Source organism: Schistocerca nitens, chromosome 5, assembly GCF_023898315.1.
Source record: "Schistocerca nitens isolate TAMUIC-IGC-003100 chromosome 5, iqSchNite1.1, whole genome shotgun sequence".
Lineage (NCBI taxonomy): Eukaryota > Metazoa > Arthropoda > Insecta > Orthoptera > Acrididae > Schistocerca > Schistocerca nitens.
The window spans coordinates 204,575,902-204,594,366 of NC_064618.1; the positions used below are offsets into that span (position 1 = coordinate 204,575,902).

An 18,465-nucleotide genomic window follows, 5' to 3' on the forward strand; every position below is an offset into this window, starting at 1 on the left:
AGAAGTAGAAATGAAAACAGCGAGAAAATTAACATCAGGCCTGATGGTCACGAAGTAGATTAAGTTAAAGAATTCTGATTCCTAGGCAGTAAAATAACCAACGATGAACGGAGCAAGAAGTACATCAAAAGCAGACTAGCAATGGCAAAAAGGGCATTCATAGCCAAGCGAAGTCCACTAACATCAAATATCGGCCTTAATTTGAGTAGGAAATTTGTGAGAATGTACGTCTGGAGTACAGCATTGTATGGTAGTGAAACAGACTGTGGGAAAGGCGGAACAGAAGAGAATCGATGCATTTGAGATGTGGTGGTACAGACAAATGTTGAAAATTAGGTGGACTGATAAGGTAAGGAATGAGAAGGCTCTGCGCAGAATCAGAGAGCAAAGGAAAATGTGGAAAACACTGATAAGGAGAAGGGAAAGAATGATAGGACATCTGTTAAGACATGTGAGAATGATTTACATGGTACTAGAGGGAGCTGTAGAGGGCGAGGGAGATAGAGATTGGAATACATCCAGCAGATAATTGAGGACGTAGGTTGCGAGTGCTATTCTGAGATGAAGAGGTTAGCACAGGAGAGGAATTCGTGGCGGGCCACATCAAACCGTTCAGGAGACTGACGACCAAAAAAATAAAAAATGGACACTGATACTGGTAAGATAGTCACAGAAATTCGGGCACTTTAGAGAATGTTTTAATTTTAAGTTGGAAATCGGATGGAAAATGATAGAAATTTATGTTTCTCATGGAATTATAAACTAAAATTTTTCTAGTTTTTTCTTTACTTGTACTGTGAAATCTTGTTTCTTGCCGAATTTCATGAATCCAGTTCAATAAGGTGTACCATGTTTTGATGAGTGAGCCTGAAAGTATGAAAACTGTTTATATTGTTCTGTCGATTCTTTGATTGCTCTGAGAGGAGGCTCATGAGACTAGAACACATGAAATTTTAGTTACATTATTACATAAATGAATAAAAGATTTACTACATTTGACAGATTTCTTTGCCGCTATTCTCTTGAGGTAAAATGTTCAACATTAGTAACACCAAAAGATCAAGTGAAACTTTACCGACTAGTTGGTCCTGTATTATGATGCTGACTGCTGTAGCGAACTAAGGCTGAACTCTTGCGCACTTGACACTATGCAAAACTCCGTGTGAGGGCGCTGCTTATTGCTGAGACTGAGGTGTGGTCTTCTGGAGCACCTCCCATACGGCGCTGCAGCTTGCAGCAAGCCCTTGCGAATGTTTGTAGTACCGATTCACGTCACCGACTTCGGTGTGGCAAGGCGATCTCTAGACGAAACGACAAAAATATGTTACGTAAATGACAGTATCTTATGGCTGCATTGTCTCAGAAGCTTAACTTCTGTACACTATCGAGGGGCCATAGACCAAGTAAGTGGTCTAAATTTCAACTTGATACAACCTGTTCATGAGAAAAAGGCGTCTTAACAGAAGGAGAGAAAGGCATTCAGATAAAAAATGAATATTGTGATAAAGCCAAAAATTAAAATTTTCGGATTTTTCCATTTACTTGTACAGTGAAGCCTTTCTTCTTGCTTGTTGTCATGATTCTAGACCAACCTATAGCTTCTGGTAACTGAGTTTGCAAGTATCAAAATGCGTTGCTGTTGTGGTCCTCAGTCCAGAGACAGGTTTGATGCAGCCCTCTATGCTACTATACCCTGCACAAGCTGCTTCATCTCCAAGTAACTACTGCAACCTACATCCTTCTGAATCTGCTTAGTGTACTCATCTCTTGGGCTCCCTGTTCGATTTTTATCCTAATCGCTGCCTTCCAATACTACATTGGTAATCCATTGGTGACTCAGAATATTTCCAACCATCTGATCCCCTATTTTAGTCAAGTCGTGCCACAAATTCCTCTTCTTGATTCTATTCAATACATCCTCACTAGTTACGTGATCTACCCATCTAATCTTCAGCTTTCTTCTGTAAACCACATTTCGGAAGCTTCTATTCTCTTCTTGTCTAAACTAGTTATCGTCCATTATTCACTTCCGTACATGGCTACACTCCTTAAAATGCTTTCAGGAACGTCTTTGACAAATCTGTACTCGATGTTAACAAATTTCTCTTCTTCAGAAACACCGTCCATTGCCAGTCTACATTTTATATCCTCTCTGCTTCGACCATCATAAGTTATTTTGCTCCCCAAATAGCAAAACTCATCTATTATTTTAAGTGTCATTTCCTAATCTTATTCCCTCAGAATTACCTGATTTAATTTGACGATATTCCATTATTCTCGTTGTCTTTCATCTTATATCTTCCTTTCAAGACACTGTCTATTCCCTTCAACTGCATTTCCAGGCCATTTGCTGCGTGACAGGATTACAATGTCATCAGCAAACCACAAAGTTTTCATTTCTTCATACATTTTACTTCCTACTCCAAATATTTTGTTTTGTTTCCTTTACTGCTTGCTCAATATACAGATTGAATAACATCGGCGATAGGCTACAACCCTGTCTCACTCCCTTCCCAGCCACTGCTTCTCTTTCACGCCCCTCGACTCTAGTAACTGCCATCTGGTTTCTGTACAAATTGTAAATAGCCTTTCGGTCCCTGTTTTTGACCCCCAGTCACCTTCAGAAAGTATTCCAGCCAACATTGTCAAAAGCTTTATCTAAGTCTACAAATGCTAGAAACGTAGGTTTGCCTTTCCTTAATCTAGCTTCTAAGATAAGTCGTAGGGTCAGTATTGCCTCACGTGTTCAGACATTTCTACGGAATCCAAAGGGATACTGCTCGAGGTCGGCTTCTACCAGTTTTTCCATCCGTCTGTAAAGAATTCGTGGTAGTATTTTGCAGCCATGACTTATTAAACTGATGGGTCGATATATTTCCCACCTGTCAACACCTGCTTTTTTGGGATTGGAATTATATTCTTCTTGAAGTCTGTGGGTATTTCGCTTGTCTCACACGTCTTGCTCACCAGATGGTAGTGTTTTGTCAGTGCTGCCTCTCCGAAGGCTATCAGTAGTTCTAATAGAATGTTGTCTACTCCTGAGGCTTTGTTTCAGTGCTCTGCCAAATCCTTCATTCAATATCCCGTTTCATCTGCCTCTACGTCCTCTGCCATTTCCATAATATCACCATCAAGTACAAACAAACACACATACACACACACACACACACACACACACACACACACACACACACACACACGCCCGAGGGAGGACTCTAACCTCCGCCGGGACCAGCCGGAGCTCTTGTACGAATATCAAGTGGCCATCTCTTCCCCAAAGGTGTCTAATTTCCCTATAGGCGGTATCTATCTTACCTCTAGTGATATATGCATCTACATCCTTACATTTGGCCATCCATGCTTCGCCATTTTGCCCTTCCTGTCGATCGAATTTTTGAGACGTTTGTATTCCTTTTTGCCTACTTCATTTATTGCATTTTTAAATTTTATTCTTTGATCAATTATGTTCATTATCTCTTCTGTTACCCAAGGATTACTAATAGCCCTCGTCTTTTTACGTATTTGATCCTTTACTATTTCATACCTCAGAATTACCCATTCTTCTACTACTGCATTTCTTTCCCTCATTATTGTCAATCGTTCCCTAAAGGTGTCTCAAACTCTTTACAACCTCTGGTTCTTTCAATTTATCCACATCCCATCTCCTTAAATTCCCATCTTTTCGCAGTTTCTTCAGTTTTAATCTACAGTTCATAATAGATTATGGTCAGCGTCCCCATGTGCCCCTGGAAATGTCTTACAATTTAAAACCTAGTTCCTAAATCTCTGCATTACCATTATGTAATCTATCTGAAACCTTCCAGTGTCTCCAGGCCTCTTCTACGTGTATAACCTTTCATGACTTTCAATCCACGCTTTAATTACTCTGTGCAGACGGCTTCCTCTTTCATTCCTTACCCCCATACCATATTTACCTGCAACTTTTCCTTCTCTTCCTTTTCCTACTATCTAATTTCAGTCCCCAATGACTAATTTTTGTCTCTCTTCACTGTCTCAATGTCTTATCATACATTTCTTCAGTCTGTTCGTTCTCTGCGGAGCCAATTGGCATAGAAACTTGTACTACTGTGGTAGGCGTGGGCTTTGTTTCTATCTACAATAATGTGCTCACTATGCTGTTCGTAGTAGCCTACCCGCGCTCCTGCTTTTTTATTCATTACTAAACCTACTCCTGCATTATCCCTGTTTGATTTTGTATTTATAACCCTGTATACTCCTGACGAGATGTCTTGTTCCCCTGCGACCGAACTTCACTAATTCCCACTGTATCTAAATTTAACCTATCCACTTCCCTTTTTAAATTTCCATATATATAGTGTGACTAGGGCCTCCCGTCGGGTAGACCGTTCGCTGGGTGCAAGCTCTTCGATTTGACGCCACTTCGGTGACTTGCGCGTCGATGGGAATATATAACATTCCAAAATGTGTGACATACGGTCGTATCTTTTAGCTTTCTTACAGCACAAAGCAACCACAGACTGTAGTAAAAGATATAAATTGAAACTTCATGTGTCTTACCGTTCCTGAGAGAATGGGATCTTAACTGACGGAGAAGAAATGACAAAATTTTTTTGTGTGTGATATAATTACAGATCAATACGTTTCGGATTTTTTCCTGTAATTGTACTGTTAAACCTAGTTACTATCAGCTGCATGATTCTAGGTCTACGACATGCACCCTATAGATTTTGATGAGAGAGTGCGAGTATCAAAGTGTGTGATGTAAATGGCCGTATCCGTTGATCGAGCTGCTTTATAGATTTTAATTTTTGCACCACCAAGGGACAGTGAGTGACAAATTACGACTTCATACGTCTACCCGTTCCTAAGAAAATTTGTTTTTAACAGACGGACAGAGAGACAGGCAGACAGATGGACAACAAACGTGATCCTATAACGGCTGCATTTTAACCGATATATGCACGGAACCCAAATTACAAAAGGTTTCTACTTTTTCTGTTGACAGTAAAAATGTAATGAGTAACGATGGTGTCTTGTCACCGTTAAATTGCGATAAGTGCTTACCTTGGTGTTGGCCGAGGGAACCAGCATGCCGAGTGTGAATATCCCGAGCAGCGCGCCGTTCGTCACGCCTCCCACGCTGTAGCCCAGCTGTGGACACAAAGAGAAACGGCGCGCTGTTGTCACAAGATTAGCTGTAATAGGCAGTTAGCGGAGTAACGGCGGCAGCGCACACACTGGTAGCCTGGCGCGGCCGACTCACGGCCGTGTGGGAGTCCGCTGCTGGCACTCTGAAGGCTCTGGGCCCAGCTGGGATAGTTCAGCTGGTGGACTACTGCCAGAGGAAGGCAAAGCTAAAGTCTCGAGTCCCTGCACTGGAGGCATGTTTTAAACAGCTAAAAAATACCTCGTAGGACTTTATGTTTGCAATTTCGATCGTGCTCGTTTCTTGTCAATTTGTAAATTGTATTGATACATTTTCGAGCGCCCCTATTTAAAAAAAAAAAAAAAAAAAAAAAAAAGGGGCCTGCTATTCGTCAGTTTTATCGAATGCTTGAGTATTGCTCTCCTGCTGGTAGCGTGGTAGCTTTATATTTACTTCAATAAATCGGTATTTTACAAAGAAAATAGTTGCCTACTGTAACAACAGAGACGTGTTTGCAATTAACTACCTCTTTTCACACAGCTCTACAATCAACAGTCCCATCTAGCGAGTAGCTAACAGGAATTTCCAATCTTCGAGTAAGGATGGATACACTGTGGAAGAAGTTCCTAATAATGTACTTTCTTAATTGGTGGGTATTCCAAATTTTCTTGGTATCGACGGGAGATGCAAAATAGCAAATTTTGGTGGCCGATGGACGAATGTGTGACGCTGCACAACAATTTCACCAAGCAGTCGGCAATAATGGTTAACAGGGGACATGTCGATACCAGGACACGGTCTTCGCAAATATCATTCCGTAGACTCAGTTGGACAGTAACTATGCCTCCGAGACAGGTGCGTGGACAATATACGCAGATTTCATCATTCGAGAGAGGACGTGCTGTTGAGCTCAAGAAAGCTGGTTGGAGTAATCGGCGAATCGCTCCACATTTGAATAGTAGGTATGCTACTATTCGACGATGATGGCAGGAGTTTTTGAACCATGGCCGAACACAGTATGCACAAGAGAGGAAGCGGTCGATCTAGACGGATGACGATACATAAGGGCCGGGCAATCATCAGAGAGGCACTCAAGAGCCACGGATTCCTCATTATCATCGTTACGACGTGCAACCGGTGCTGCAGTTAACCCCAAGGACCGTAAGTAGGTGGCTCACAGAAAGGGGGCTGAGCTCACGGCGTCTCATGCGGTGGCTGCCATTGACCTCTGTACGCTGACAACCCCATGTGCAGTAGTGTCGGCACATTCTGCCTGGAAGCTCACTGACTGGAGTGATGAGACACATTTCACGTCCCGGTGACCAGTTGTTTCTCGAAATGCGCCGGACAGCAGTGGGATACAAAGCTAACTGTCGCCTATCACGTGGCCTGAGAACCTCCAATGATGCTCTGGAGTGCCTTTCCATTTCATTGGTTGACCCCTTAAGTTGTCATTCGCGGCACGCTTCAAGCACAGCGTCATGTCAACAATATTTTACGCTCCGTTTTGTTGCCCTTCATGGCAAGCCATATTGGGCTTGGAACTTCCTGGCAGATTAAAACTGTGTGCCGGACCGAGACTCGAACTCGGGATCTTTCCCTTTCGCGGGCAAGTACTCTACCAACTGAGCTACACAAGCACGACTCACGCCCCGTCCTCACAGCAGTACTTCTTCCAGTACCTCGTCTCCTACCTTCCAAACTTTGCAGAAGCTCTCCTGCGAAACTCCGCTGCAGGGTGAAAGTCTCATTCTGGAAACATCCCCCAGGCTGTGGCTAAGCCATGTCTCCGCAATATCCTTTCTTTCAGGAGTGCTAGTTCTGCATGGTTCGCAAGAGAGCTTCTGTAAAGTTTGGAAGGTAGGAGACGAGGTACTGGCAGAAGTAAAGCTGTGGGGACGGGGCGTGAGACGTGCTTGGGTAGCTCAGTTGGTAGAGCACTTGCCCGTGAAGGGCAAAGATCCCGATTTAGAGTCTCGGTCCGGCACACAGTTTTAATCTCCCAGGAAGTTTCATATCAGCGCACACTCCGCTGCAGGATGAAAATCTCATTCTGGAAGCATATTGGGCTAACATTTTAGCAAATCAGTGCCCACCCGCACATGGTGAGCGTTTCTACCACTTAGCTTCGTGCTGGAGCATAAACGGCAGCGCCCTCCAATGATCTCGGGATTTTGGCAATCTAGCGCACCAATTGGACAGAATTTAACACGATTTCCCTCAAGAGGACATCCGACACCCCTGTCAGTGCCAAGCCGAATATGGGCCAGAAGTGGACGAACGCGTTATTGACTTGTTAAGCTCTGTCTCGTGGATAATGCCCGCAGCTCGTGGTCTCGCGGTCGCGTTCTCTCTTCCCGAGCACGGGGTCCCAGGTTTGATTCCCGGCGAGGTCAGGGATTTTCACCTGCCTCTAGATGCCTGGGTGTCTGTTCTCCTCATCATTTCATCACCATCTATGCAAGTGGCGAGATTGGACTGAGCAACGGTTGGGTATTTGTACGGACGCTGATAACCGCGCAGTTGACCAACCAAACATCATCTGTTGGATAAATCATCCATCATCAGCAAAATTTGGAGGTGCAAGTAACTTTCACATGTGACATGTCACTTCCGAGTGACGTAGCTCAACGAAACTTGGACCACACGTTGAACGAGCTGCTCCAGCGTAGCTCAGAACTAACTGAAACAAATATATGTTTGCCGGCCGCGGTGGTCTAGCGGTTCTGGCGCTGCCGTCCGGAACCGCGAGACTGCTACGGTCGCAGGTTCGAATCCTGCCTCGGGCATGGGTGTGTGTGATGTCCTTAGGTTAGTTAGGTTTAAGTAGTTCTAAGTTCTAGGGGACTTATGACCTAAGATGTTGAGTCCCATAGTGCTCAGAGCCATTTGAACCATTTGAGCCAAATATATGTTTTCATTTCTTGGTTAAGAGTGTGATCACTACGGGCGGCGATGTATGCTCTAAAACGTGCTTCCATGCTGTACATAAAATTGGTATGTTCTTGTGGTAGGGCTTTCCATTCTTCCACCAGCGAGGCTGACAGCTGATGGAGGGTCTTTGTTGCATGTGGACATGCTGCAATATGGCACTCCAATGCATTCCACACCCATTTCATACGATATAATCAGGGGAAAATTGTGCTACTGAGCTATGTTTATTACAAGAGAAACAGATGTGAGGGTAAGGAATTCGCTTCAGAAAGTGCTCCGCTGGACGGATGATCTCTAACACTTCAGAACATTTATAAAAAATTTCATGTCATTTATCTGTGTAGACGATTTACTCGATTTTATCAGTTCAAACATTCCGTAAATTTTATCATAACGTAGTTCTCCAGGAACATTTAACTAAAATTATCTTTCGAATTATTTATTTCGTATTATAGCAATTTTTTGATACATGAACAGATGTAAGAAAATGTTTCCTTAACTAATGTTTGTCGGCTGCATCGGGTTGGCAATGCAGAGCTAAAATTCAGGGAAACAACCAATGAAATACCTTGGATGGGCTTCAAACCAATGTTCAAATGGAACAAGTAATGTTTCATTATCCCATACTGAAAGAATGAAATGACTATAAACACAAATTAATCTTGTATATCTTGTTAAATTCAGTGACATTTTATATAGCTCCTAGCCTAATGAACAATTGATTTCAACAGTGAAAAGCTGCACAATATTTTAATATTAAATTATGTTAGTTTTCACGTTTTATTTTACAATTACAATAATGACAGACACATTTTCATCACTTTAGGTCCTGTCAACTGCAGTAATGAATAATATTAATAAAAGACCTAACTTTAAACGTTACATTTAGAACAGGAACTGTACTCATATTGAAGATATATCAGTCTTTCGTAGATGCTGCCTCTTCACTCATTTTCAGGACTTCTGAATTTAACATTGCACTACATTTAATTGGTAGAATTACATTTTTTACAAAAAAAAAATGCACGTCACATACTACATCCAATCTGCCCTCACTTCACTTGATGCAAACCGTCCTGTGGCTACATTCTTGCATCAGATGTTTCTGAAGTTCTATTTCAAACACGTGTTCTGACGTAACTGAAATACTAGGTGACTATTACTGCTCCGGCGGTTCTGATATACACGAAGAAATGAGAAACCATGAATTTTAATAAGATGTTCTGATGTTTTTGTAAGAGAGAAATCTTTACGCGAAACTGTACCTGTTTGGTGTGATCATAATTTGTTTTATTTTTCGTGATAAAATGTGCTACTGACAAGATGGAAAGCACCATTGCGTTCACAATTTCAAGTGCACAAATTGAACCACTACATTTGAGCCTTTAATGAATCTGCGCTTACACCATCGTTCACATATAATTGAATATTCTTAGGGCTATCAGAGACGCAAATTTAGAAATAATTTAAATGTATACTTTTACAGGAGAGGGAATACGTTATCTGAACTGAAACAACGACTGAATGTTATGGAAAATATGACAACATTATTATCAATTGATCGTATGACGTTTTTCAAGCAAGTATATTTACAAACAACTGATTTAACACAAATAGAATACCAAAATGTAAAAATTGTTTACTTGAGCTAATAAACTTAGCAAACAAGGATGTTTTTAAAATTCAACTACTGATGTGGACACTTTTGTATGGAGTGAAATTATTCTACATTTTGAATGATTGTGGCATCTTACATAATCAAGAAAGAAAATGCTTTGCGTTCCCTAATGCAAGCTTCAGTTCGCCAAAGTCATTATAAAGCTGCGTTCACTAGTTTTTTTTCCTGTTTATCACAGGTATGTCTACTACACTCTTGAAAATGTCTGCGATTAATATTTCACACCGAGGCGAAAAATTTGGAGAGGGCTAGTGTGAAGAATAATATTGTACAGTAGCTTTCAGGTAAAAAGTACCGAATGTACTGTAAAAGTATACTCTATTAAAAAAGCATACACTACCAGAATAAATTTGTTAGAAAAATGAAACGACGGTACCTCAGTTTTCTCATCTCATAAAGATACGATTTTACGTATACAGACTGAAGCAGCGAGTGAAAATTTGTACGAAGACCGGGAATCGAACCAGCTTACTAGACAGGGGCGCTAGCCTCTAAGCCACGTTGTCAAAGTGGTTCGCACAACTGCAGAGACTACACTTGCACGCTTCCCTCCTCTATCCATATTCTCACTGCCGCCTCAGTCTACTCTAAATTCCCCTTTACACCGAACAGAACTGCCGAACCTCTACATGTTCTGGAATAGCTCCACACCATTGAACATAAATGACGGATCCAGCCTGAATCCCACGTGTAGGTACTTACATGAATTTTCAATTGACACTTTAGTCTGTTTACATAAAATTTGTTAGAGGATTAAACGAACAGAAGCTCAAAGACTGTATCAGACTAGACTAAAGATCCAGTTGATTACATAAACCTTTCAAATTTTTTTCTGCTGAAAGGTATTTGGTATCAGAATTATCGTTTTAACTTGGTAACTAATTTTAATCTCATTTCTCGTATTGTCCTATTGTTGCCGTTAGTACCCTACAACAAACGTCCGGAGTCCTTCAGAACTCTTGCGTATACGCTGTCTTAGAGATGGATGCTTACCTCCAGAATTGTTCCCAGCCTCTCGACAATGTAGACCATTCCTACGGTGATGATGCCCACAACCAGCACGATGGCCTGCATTATTAAGTTCACCAGCAGATCTGTCTTCCGTTTGGGCATCAGGGGCAGCAGGAAGTCCTCGTAGATAGTACCAGAAAGAGCGTTGAGAGTTCCAGACATGGAACTGAAATCAAGCGCTCATTGCTAAGATGGTTCAAATGGCTCTGAGCACTATGGGACTTAACTTCTGAGGTCATTAGTCCCCTAGAACTTAGAACTACTTAAACCTAACTAACCTAAGGACATCACACACATCCAAGCCCGAGGCAGGATTCGAACCTGCGACCGTAGCAATCGCGCGGTTCCAGACTGTAGCGCCTAGAACCTCTCGGCCACTCCGGCCGGCATTGCTAAGATGTGTAAGACGAATTACTAGTGGTACAGAATAAATATACTCAAACACCAAGCAAATTTTCACATCTGGACACTGATATTAATGTAGTAAGTTCAGAATGATTTCGTGATGTTACAAACTTTCAGGAATAGTGAAACAAAGCTAAATATGTCAGTTTGAGGTAGGGATCCTAGTCCGGAAACAAGCTATCCGAAATATATGACCGAAAAACTTTCTGATGTCTGACAGTGGAGTACAAGTATCGATGCTGCTGTTAAGATTATAGGGCAGGCAACTTTCAGAGGTGGTAGTATGGACCAAACTTGGAAAAAAAAGTCCAGTAAACATGAGCACTTCTTCATCACAGTGGTTCATCGCAATTAAATTTTCCTTGGAGACGTGTACATCTCCATAGATACAGTGGTGATGACTGTAGTAACAAGTGTACAGTAATAAAATCGACAAACTCTATTGAATTTACTGATTCCTCACACTACATGTTTCGGAAGATACGTTCCAATTTCTCCTACAGTTAAATGAAGTGTTTACACTCCCATGAATACATTGCAAATATGTGTAATCATGACAGTATCTTAGAACCAGTAGGTACGACAGTTTGTGACACTATTGTTTCCGGTTCAATCTGGAACGCAGTCTCGCAGCTGATAAAAGGGCACAAGTGACAATTTTTTACTCAACTTGATTAATCTATGTCAAATGAAATGTGTCGAATTAAACTGGCAACGGTTCCAGTTCCCTTCTTCGGTTAAAGAAGTCCAGAATGAAATTATGCATCTAGGTGGTCACATCCTAAAACATAGTTTAATTGCGCATCATTTGGAGAGAGATATTCTTTGTCATACTGTCGTACTATTGCTTGTTGAAATTTTGTCCCATTGTCGGTTTGGCTCTTAGCATGAACGGCAACGTCTCAGTTGCACTGAAATCTGGGCTGTAACTGCGCCGTCAGAACTGCATGCTGGTATGCATCAAACATAAGCAACACTGCGGTCGATGGTACGCGTTCTGTAGGAACACTCTGCTGCGGCGCCTGTACGCACCTGAGGGCAGCGCCGAATATGCCGGCGACGAAGAGGCCCGGCAGTCCGGGGACGTGGCCGGCCACCCGCATCACGTAGAAGGGCAGCAGCTGGTCGGGACGAGACACCTCCTGCACCGTCGAGGCAGCCGAAGATATTGTAAACATCACATCGAAGGCGTATTTCAGCTCACTATATTAATAATAAATTCTTTCAGCAACAAGATATGCAATAAACTGCGACACATCTATGGCACATTTATCAGGAATAAGTAAAAAAACGGATATTTTTATTTCACTCACAGCAGTTGAATTTTGGAAATCCATTTTGTAGCTTGTCAGTGCAGTGTGGACAAAACTGACATGACCCGGGAAATACTTCATGCACCTTTAGGTGGGCAGTCCAGCTAACAACATACACTACTGACTATTAAAATTGCTACGCCAAGAAGAAGGCAGATGATAAACTGGTATTCATTGGACATATACAGGGTGTTGCAAAAAGCTACGGCCAAACATTCAGGAAACATTCCTCACACACAAATAAAGAAAAGATGTTATGTGGATATGTGTCCGGAAACGCTTAATTTCCATGTTAGGGCTCATTTTGGTTTCGTCAGTATGTACTGTACTTCCTCGATTCACCGCCATTATTTCATATGGGATAATCTACCTTTGCTGCTAGAACATGTGCCTTTACACGTACGACACAACATGTGGTTCATGCTCGATGGAGCTCCAGCGCATTTCAGTCGAAGTGTTCATACGCTTCTCAACAACAGATTCGGTGACCGATGGATTGGTAGAGGCGGACCAATTCAATGGCCTCCACTTTGAAAGCTCTTGTCTACGCAACCCCGGTACCAAATGTAGAGACTCTTCGTGCTGGTACTGTGGACGGCTGTGATACAATACGCCATTCTCCAGGGCTGCATCAGCGCATCAGGGATTCCATGCGACGGAGGGTGGATGCATGTAACGTCGCTAACGGAGGACATGTTCAACATTTCCTGTAACAAAGTGTTTGAGGTCACGCTGGTACGTTCTGTTAATGTGATTTGAAGAGAAGTAATAAAATGAGCTCTAACATGGAAAGTAAGCGTTTCCGGACACATGTCCACATAACATACTTTCTTTCTTTGTATGTGAGGCATGTTTCCTGAAAGTTTGGCCGCACCTTTCTGTAACACCCTGTATATTATACTAGAACTGACATGTGATTACAATTTCATGCAATTTGGCTGCATAGATCCTGACAAATAAGTACCCAGTACAACCACCCCTGGCCGTAATAGCGGACGATACGCCTGGACATTGAGTCAAATAGAGCTTGCATGGCGTGTACAGGTACAGCTGCCCATGCAGCTTCAACACGATACGACTGTTCATCAAGAGTAGTGACTGGCGTATGGTGACGAGCCACTTGCTCGGCCACCATTGGCCAGACGTTTTCAATTGGTGAGAGATCTGGAGAATGTGCTGGCCAGGGCAGCAGTCGAACATTTTCTGTATCCAGAAAGGCCCGTACAGGACCTGCAACATGGGGTCGTGCGTTATATTGCTGAAATGTAGGGTTTCACAGGGATCGAATGAAGGGTAGAGCCACGGGTCGTAACACATCTGAAATGTAACGTCCACTGTTCAAAGTGCCGTCAATGCGAACAAGAGGTGACCGAGACGTGTAACCAATGACACCCCATACCATCACGCGCGGGTGATACGCCAGTATGGCGATGACGAATACACACTTCCAATGTGCATTCACCACGATGTCGCCAAACACGGATGCGACCATCATGCTGTAAACAGAACCTCGATTCATCCGAAAAACTAAGGTTTTGCCATTCGTGCACCCAGGTTCGTCGTTGAGTACACCATCGCAGGCGCTCCTGTCTGTGATGCAGCGTCAAGTGTAACCGCAGCCATGGTCTCCGAGCTGATAGTCCATGCTGCTGCAAATGTCGTCGAACTGTTAGTGCAGATATTTCTCCTGCAAACGTCCCCATTTCTTGACTCAGGGATCGAGACGTGGATGCACGATCCGTTACGGCCATGCGGATAAGATGCCTGTCATCTCGGCTCCTAGTGATACGAGGCCGTTGGGATCCAGCACGGCGTTCCGTATTACCCTCCTGAACCCACCGATTCCATGTTCTGCTAACAGTCATTGGATCTCGACCAACGCGAGCAGCAATGTCGCGATACGATAAACCGCAATCGCGATAGGCTACAATCCGACCTTTATCAGTCAGAAACTTGATGGTATGCATTTCTCCTCCTTACACGAGGCATCACAACAACGTTTCACCAGGCAACGCCGGTCAACTGCTGTTTGTGTATGAGAAATCGGTTGGAAACTTTCCTCATGTCACCACATTGTAGGTGTCGACACCGGCGCCAACCTTGTGTGAATGCTCTGAAAAGCTTATCATTCGCATATCATGCATCTTCTTCCTGTCCGTTAGTTTTCGCGTCTGTAGCACTTCATCTTCGTGGTGTAGCAATTTTAATGGCCACAAGTGCATATTATGCTTGCCGATGACGTACAATGGATTCCCTATCTTGAGAAGAATGATTTCTTTTCCGATCCACTTCCACAGTGAGCTGACAAAAGACGTGGGACAGCGTTATGCTCATGTACAGCTGATAACAGTGTCGTGCACACATGGTATAAAAGAGCAGTGCGTTGGCGTAGCCGTCATTTATATACAAGTACCTCGCGTGAAAAAGTTTCCGACGTGATTGTGGCAACACGACTGGAATTAAGACTTTCAACGTGGAATGGTAGTTGAAACTAGACGAACTGGAAATTCAGTTTCGGAAATCGTTAGGGAATTCAGTATTCCGAGACCGAGAGTGTCAAGAGTATGCCGACTATACTAAATTTCAGGCATTACCTCTTACGATGGACAGCGCATTGACCGACGTCCTTCCATTAACGACAGAGCAGCGGCGTTTGCGTGGATTGTCAGTGCTAACAGACAAGCAACACTGTGCGAAATAACCGCAGAAGTCAATGTGGGACGTACGAAGAACGTATCCTTTAGCAAAGCGTGGCGAAACTTTGCGTTAATGGGCTATATCAGCAGACAACCGACACAAGTTCCTTTGCTAACAGCACGACATCACCTGCAGCGCCTCTCTTGTGCTTGTGGCGCCAGTTGGACCTAGATGATTGTAAAACCGTGGCCTGGTGAGATCAGTCCGCATTTCAGTTAACATGAGCTGATGGTAGGTTTTAGGTGCGGTGGAGAACCCACGACGCCATGTATCCAACTTAACAACAAACTGTGCAAGCTGGTGGTGGCTCAATAATGGTGTCTGTTTACGTGGAATGGAATGGCTCCTTTTACCTAACTGAATCTATCATTGGCTGGAAACAGTTATTATCGTGTACTCTGTAGCCAAACATAGATTTCATGTTCCCAAACAACTGTGCAATTTCTATGGATGACAACGTGTCATGACACTCGGCCACAGTTGTTCGAGATTCGCTTGAAGAACATAGAAACGATTTGGCCTCACTGATCGCTAGACATGAATCCCATCGAAAATTTATGGGACATAATCGAGAGCTGCACACAATCCTGCACTGGCAATTATGAATGGCTATAGCTGTAGAATGGGTCAATATTCCTACAGGGGATGTTCGATTTGTTGTGTCCATTCCTCATCGAGTTGCTGCACTAGTCCGGGGGAAGTAGGGCCGAGACAATACAAGGATGTATCACATGACTTGTAATTTCAATGTATTTTGCTCACCCTGTATAGAACCGACTACTTCCGTGGTCGCCCTATAAGCGGCCTCACTCCTTACCATCGGTGAGAGGATGACGATGTAAGCAAAAAGGAACTAGTTGAACATAGTTATAGCCGAGACATGTAGCTCAACATTCGAGTGCATTGTGTGTTCCGACCAGCTGTTGTGGTGTGGGGATACATAATGTTCCAATGGCATCAAGATCTAAATCATTGTACAGAGTATACTCACTAGTCAGCTTTGTGTCTATACTCCTTCACCATGTCCGCCTTCTCAGGAAGTCATTCGGCCCTAACTATTTTTACGGATGAAAATGCGCGACCGCATCGAAGTGTGCAGGGAGGTCTTAGAGCGAAAGGATATTAAGCGGATTGACTGACCTGCCCGTCGTCTCGACTTAAATACCATCCAGCAGCTGTCGCAGCGCTGATGGAGCGGTGGAACGCCCTAACGTGGGAGCTGCACAACATGCTCTACCATCTGCGGTGATTGAACACATTAAGAACCGTGTCCCGCCATTTGTAACGTCCTGGGATACATCTTGAATCGCGATGCCATCAGCGTAATTATTGACTGAGTAAAAGTTCGCCTCATTGCCTATTTCTTACGGTTACCTCGTGTAATATACTATGACAGCCGGCCCGGCTAGCTGTGGGTCTAACGCGTTGCCTCTCGAGCGGGGAGACTTGCCAGTCCTCGGCACGAATCCGCCCGGCGCTTTTGTCGAGGTCCGATGTGCCAGTCAGCCTGTGGATGGTTTTTAAGGCGGTTTTCCCTCTACCTTTGCGAATGTGGGCTTTTTCCCCTTATTTCGCCTTATTTACACCGTGTCTGCGATTTCTGCGCAAAAACCGTTGCCATATACGCATACACCATGATAATTCTACCACGCAAACATTTAGGGTTACAGTCGTCTCATATGATGCGGTTCCCGAGGGTGAGTAAGGGGGGGAGGGGTGTCCACTGGGGGCCGAACCACACAATAGCTCTAGGTTCGGTGTGAGGCGTCGGTGGGGTGGGTGGACTGCTGGGATCTGTTGTGGGTGGTTGTGGGTTGTTGTGAACCACTGAGAGCTGCGGCGGGTCTAAGCCTGTCCGTCGTTTCTAGGTCCCCGGTTCAATACATACAGATTATAGCATTTCATTCTACGTAAGGCCCAATTTTTATCGATCTATGTGACATACCATGAGAAAGTTAGATTCGGCCACAAATTTTGCACACCAATGTAATTGCAGAAAAGCCAAGCTTGCAATATCCATTCACAAATATTAATTTTTGTATCACGTAGCAACGAGAAACCAGTGAGATAATATTCAGCATACCTTAATTGTAAATACCTGCTCTAGTTGGGATTCATTTTGAAAAGTGAAATTATGCATACATGTCTGTGTAGAAGTGTTTCCTCTAGTAAAAGGTGAAAGAAACAATAAGTATCTATACACTAGAGCTTCAGCGAACGTATTAATATGCTGCTCACTCCTTTACTTAACGTCATAACTGTAGGAACAGGTTGGCCAAGTAGTCAGGAAAATGGCGCGAATAGCCAGGCTGTTTTGGAAAATAAGGAAAAAACATATTAGAAATTATTTTAAGCAAAAAACCAAAAACTTGTAGCAAGATGATCACGTTTTATATCACTCAAGCAGTTCCAGGGTAATAAGTGTAACACTTATTCAATAATATACACTCAAAACGCATTTCTTTGATGTAGAGAGAGTCATTCCTGTCGCTCACAGCTGACGGTATCCAGGTGACGGACAAACAAAAGATTACCGTGCCTAATACGGTGTAATAAACCAGATGGCAATTCAAAACAGCTTCCAGTCGTTTCACATTGCACGAATATAGTTTGTGGGTGGTTTTCAAAAGAATCGTAGGCCATTATTCTCGCAAAATACTGGCTGGTTAATTGTAGCAAGTTCAGCTTAAAAAGATGGATAGCAATCGCGTGACCACCTCTTCAAAGTAGACCGCAAATGTTTAATAATAGTGAGATTTGGTAACTAATGGCAAGGTTAGGTGCGACAATTCACTCTCGAGCTCATAAAAACAATACAGGACCATGCGAATTGTGTGAATAGGAGACTGTTGTCTTGCAAGACAGAATAACCACTGGGGAATGAACAATGGAGCATGGGATGAACATGACCAGCCAATATCGTTACATAATCCTTGGCAGTAAATACGAACTTGCAGAGTACCGATGGCGCCCTTAGAAGACCACGGTATGGCTGCCCAAATCATCATCCAACCCCTCGCCATGTTTCACTCTTGGGACGTAAACTCAGCCGGAAGTTGGAAACTACAGGTATATGAAGACTCACTGGATCAAATTGCTTTCTTCCGTAGCCCCATAGTCCAGGTTTTCTGGTTTCGGTGCCATGTTTTCCTTTTACGGGCATTTGAACCAATTGTGCGTTTTATTAATCCCGCTCGCCCCGCAATCCTCTGCTTATGGAGTTCACTTCGTGTTGTTTTCGCGCTGACAGGTTCTTGAGTACGACAAAAATCGTTCAAATGGCTCTAAGCACTATGGGA

At 43.3% G+C, this 18,465-nt stretch overlaps 1 protein-coding gene across 1 annotated transcript in view; it reads right to left on the reverse strand.

The window, feature by feature from the left end:
• Positions 1 to 18,465, reverse strand: part of LOC126260859 (sodium-coupled monocarboxylate transporter 2-like) — a 52,785-nt gene that overhangs the window by 24,552 nt on the left and 9,768 nt on the right. The window contains exons 2-4 of the mRNA XM_049958272.1: positions 12,189 to 12,298; positions 10,734 to 10,917; positions 5,047 to 5,133 (exon numbers count right to left, since the gene is read on the reverse strand). Of these exons, the coding sequence (XP_049814229.1) occupies positions 5,047 to 5,133; positions 10,734 to 10,917; positions 12,189 to 12,298 (381 nt within the window). The remainder of the gene's footprint in view (positions 1 to 5,046; positions 5,134 to 10,733; positions 10,918 to 12,188; positions 12,299 to 18,465) is intronic.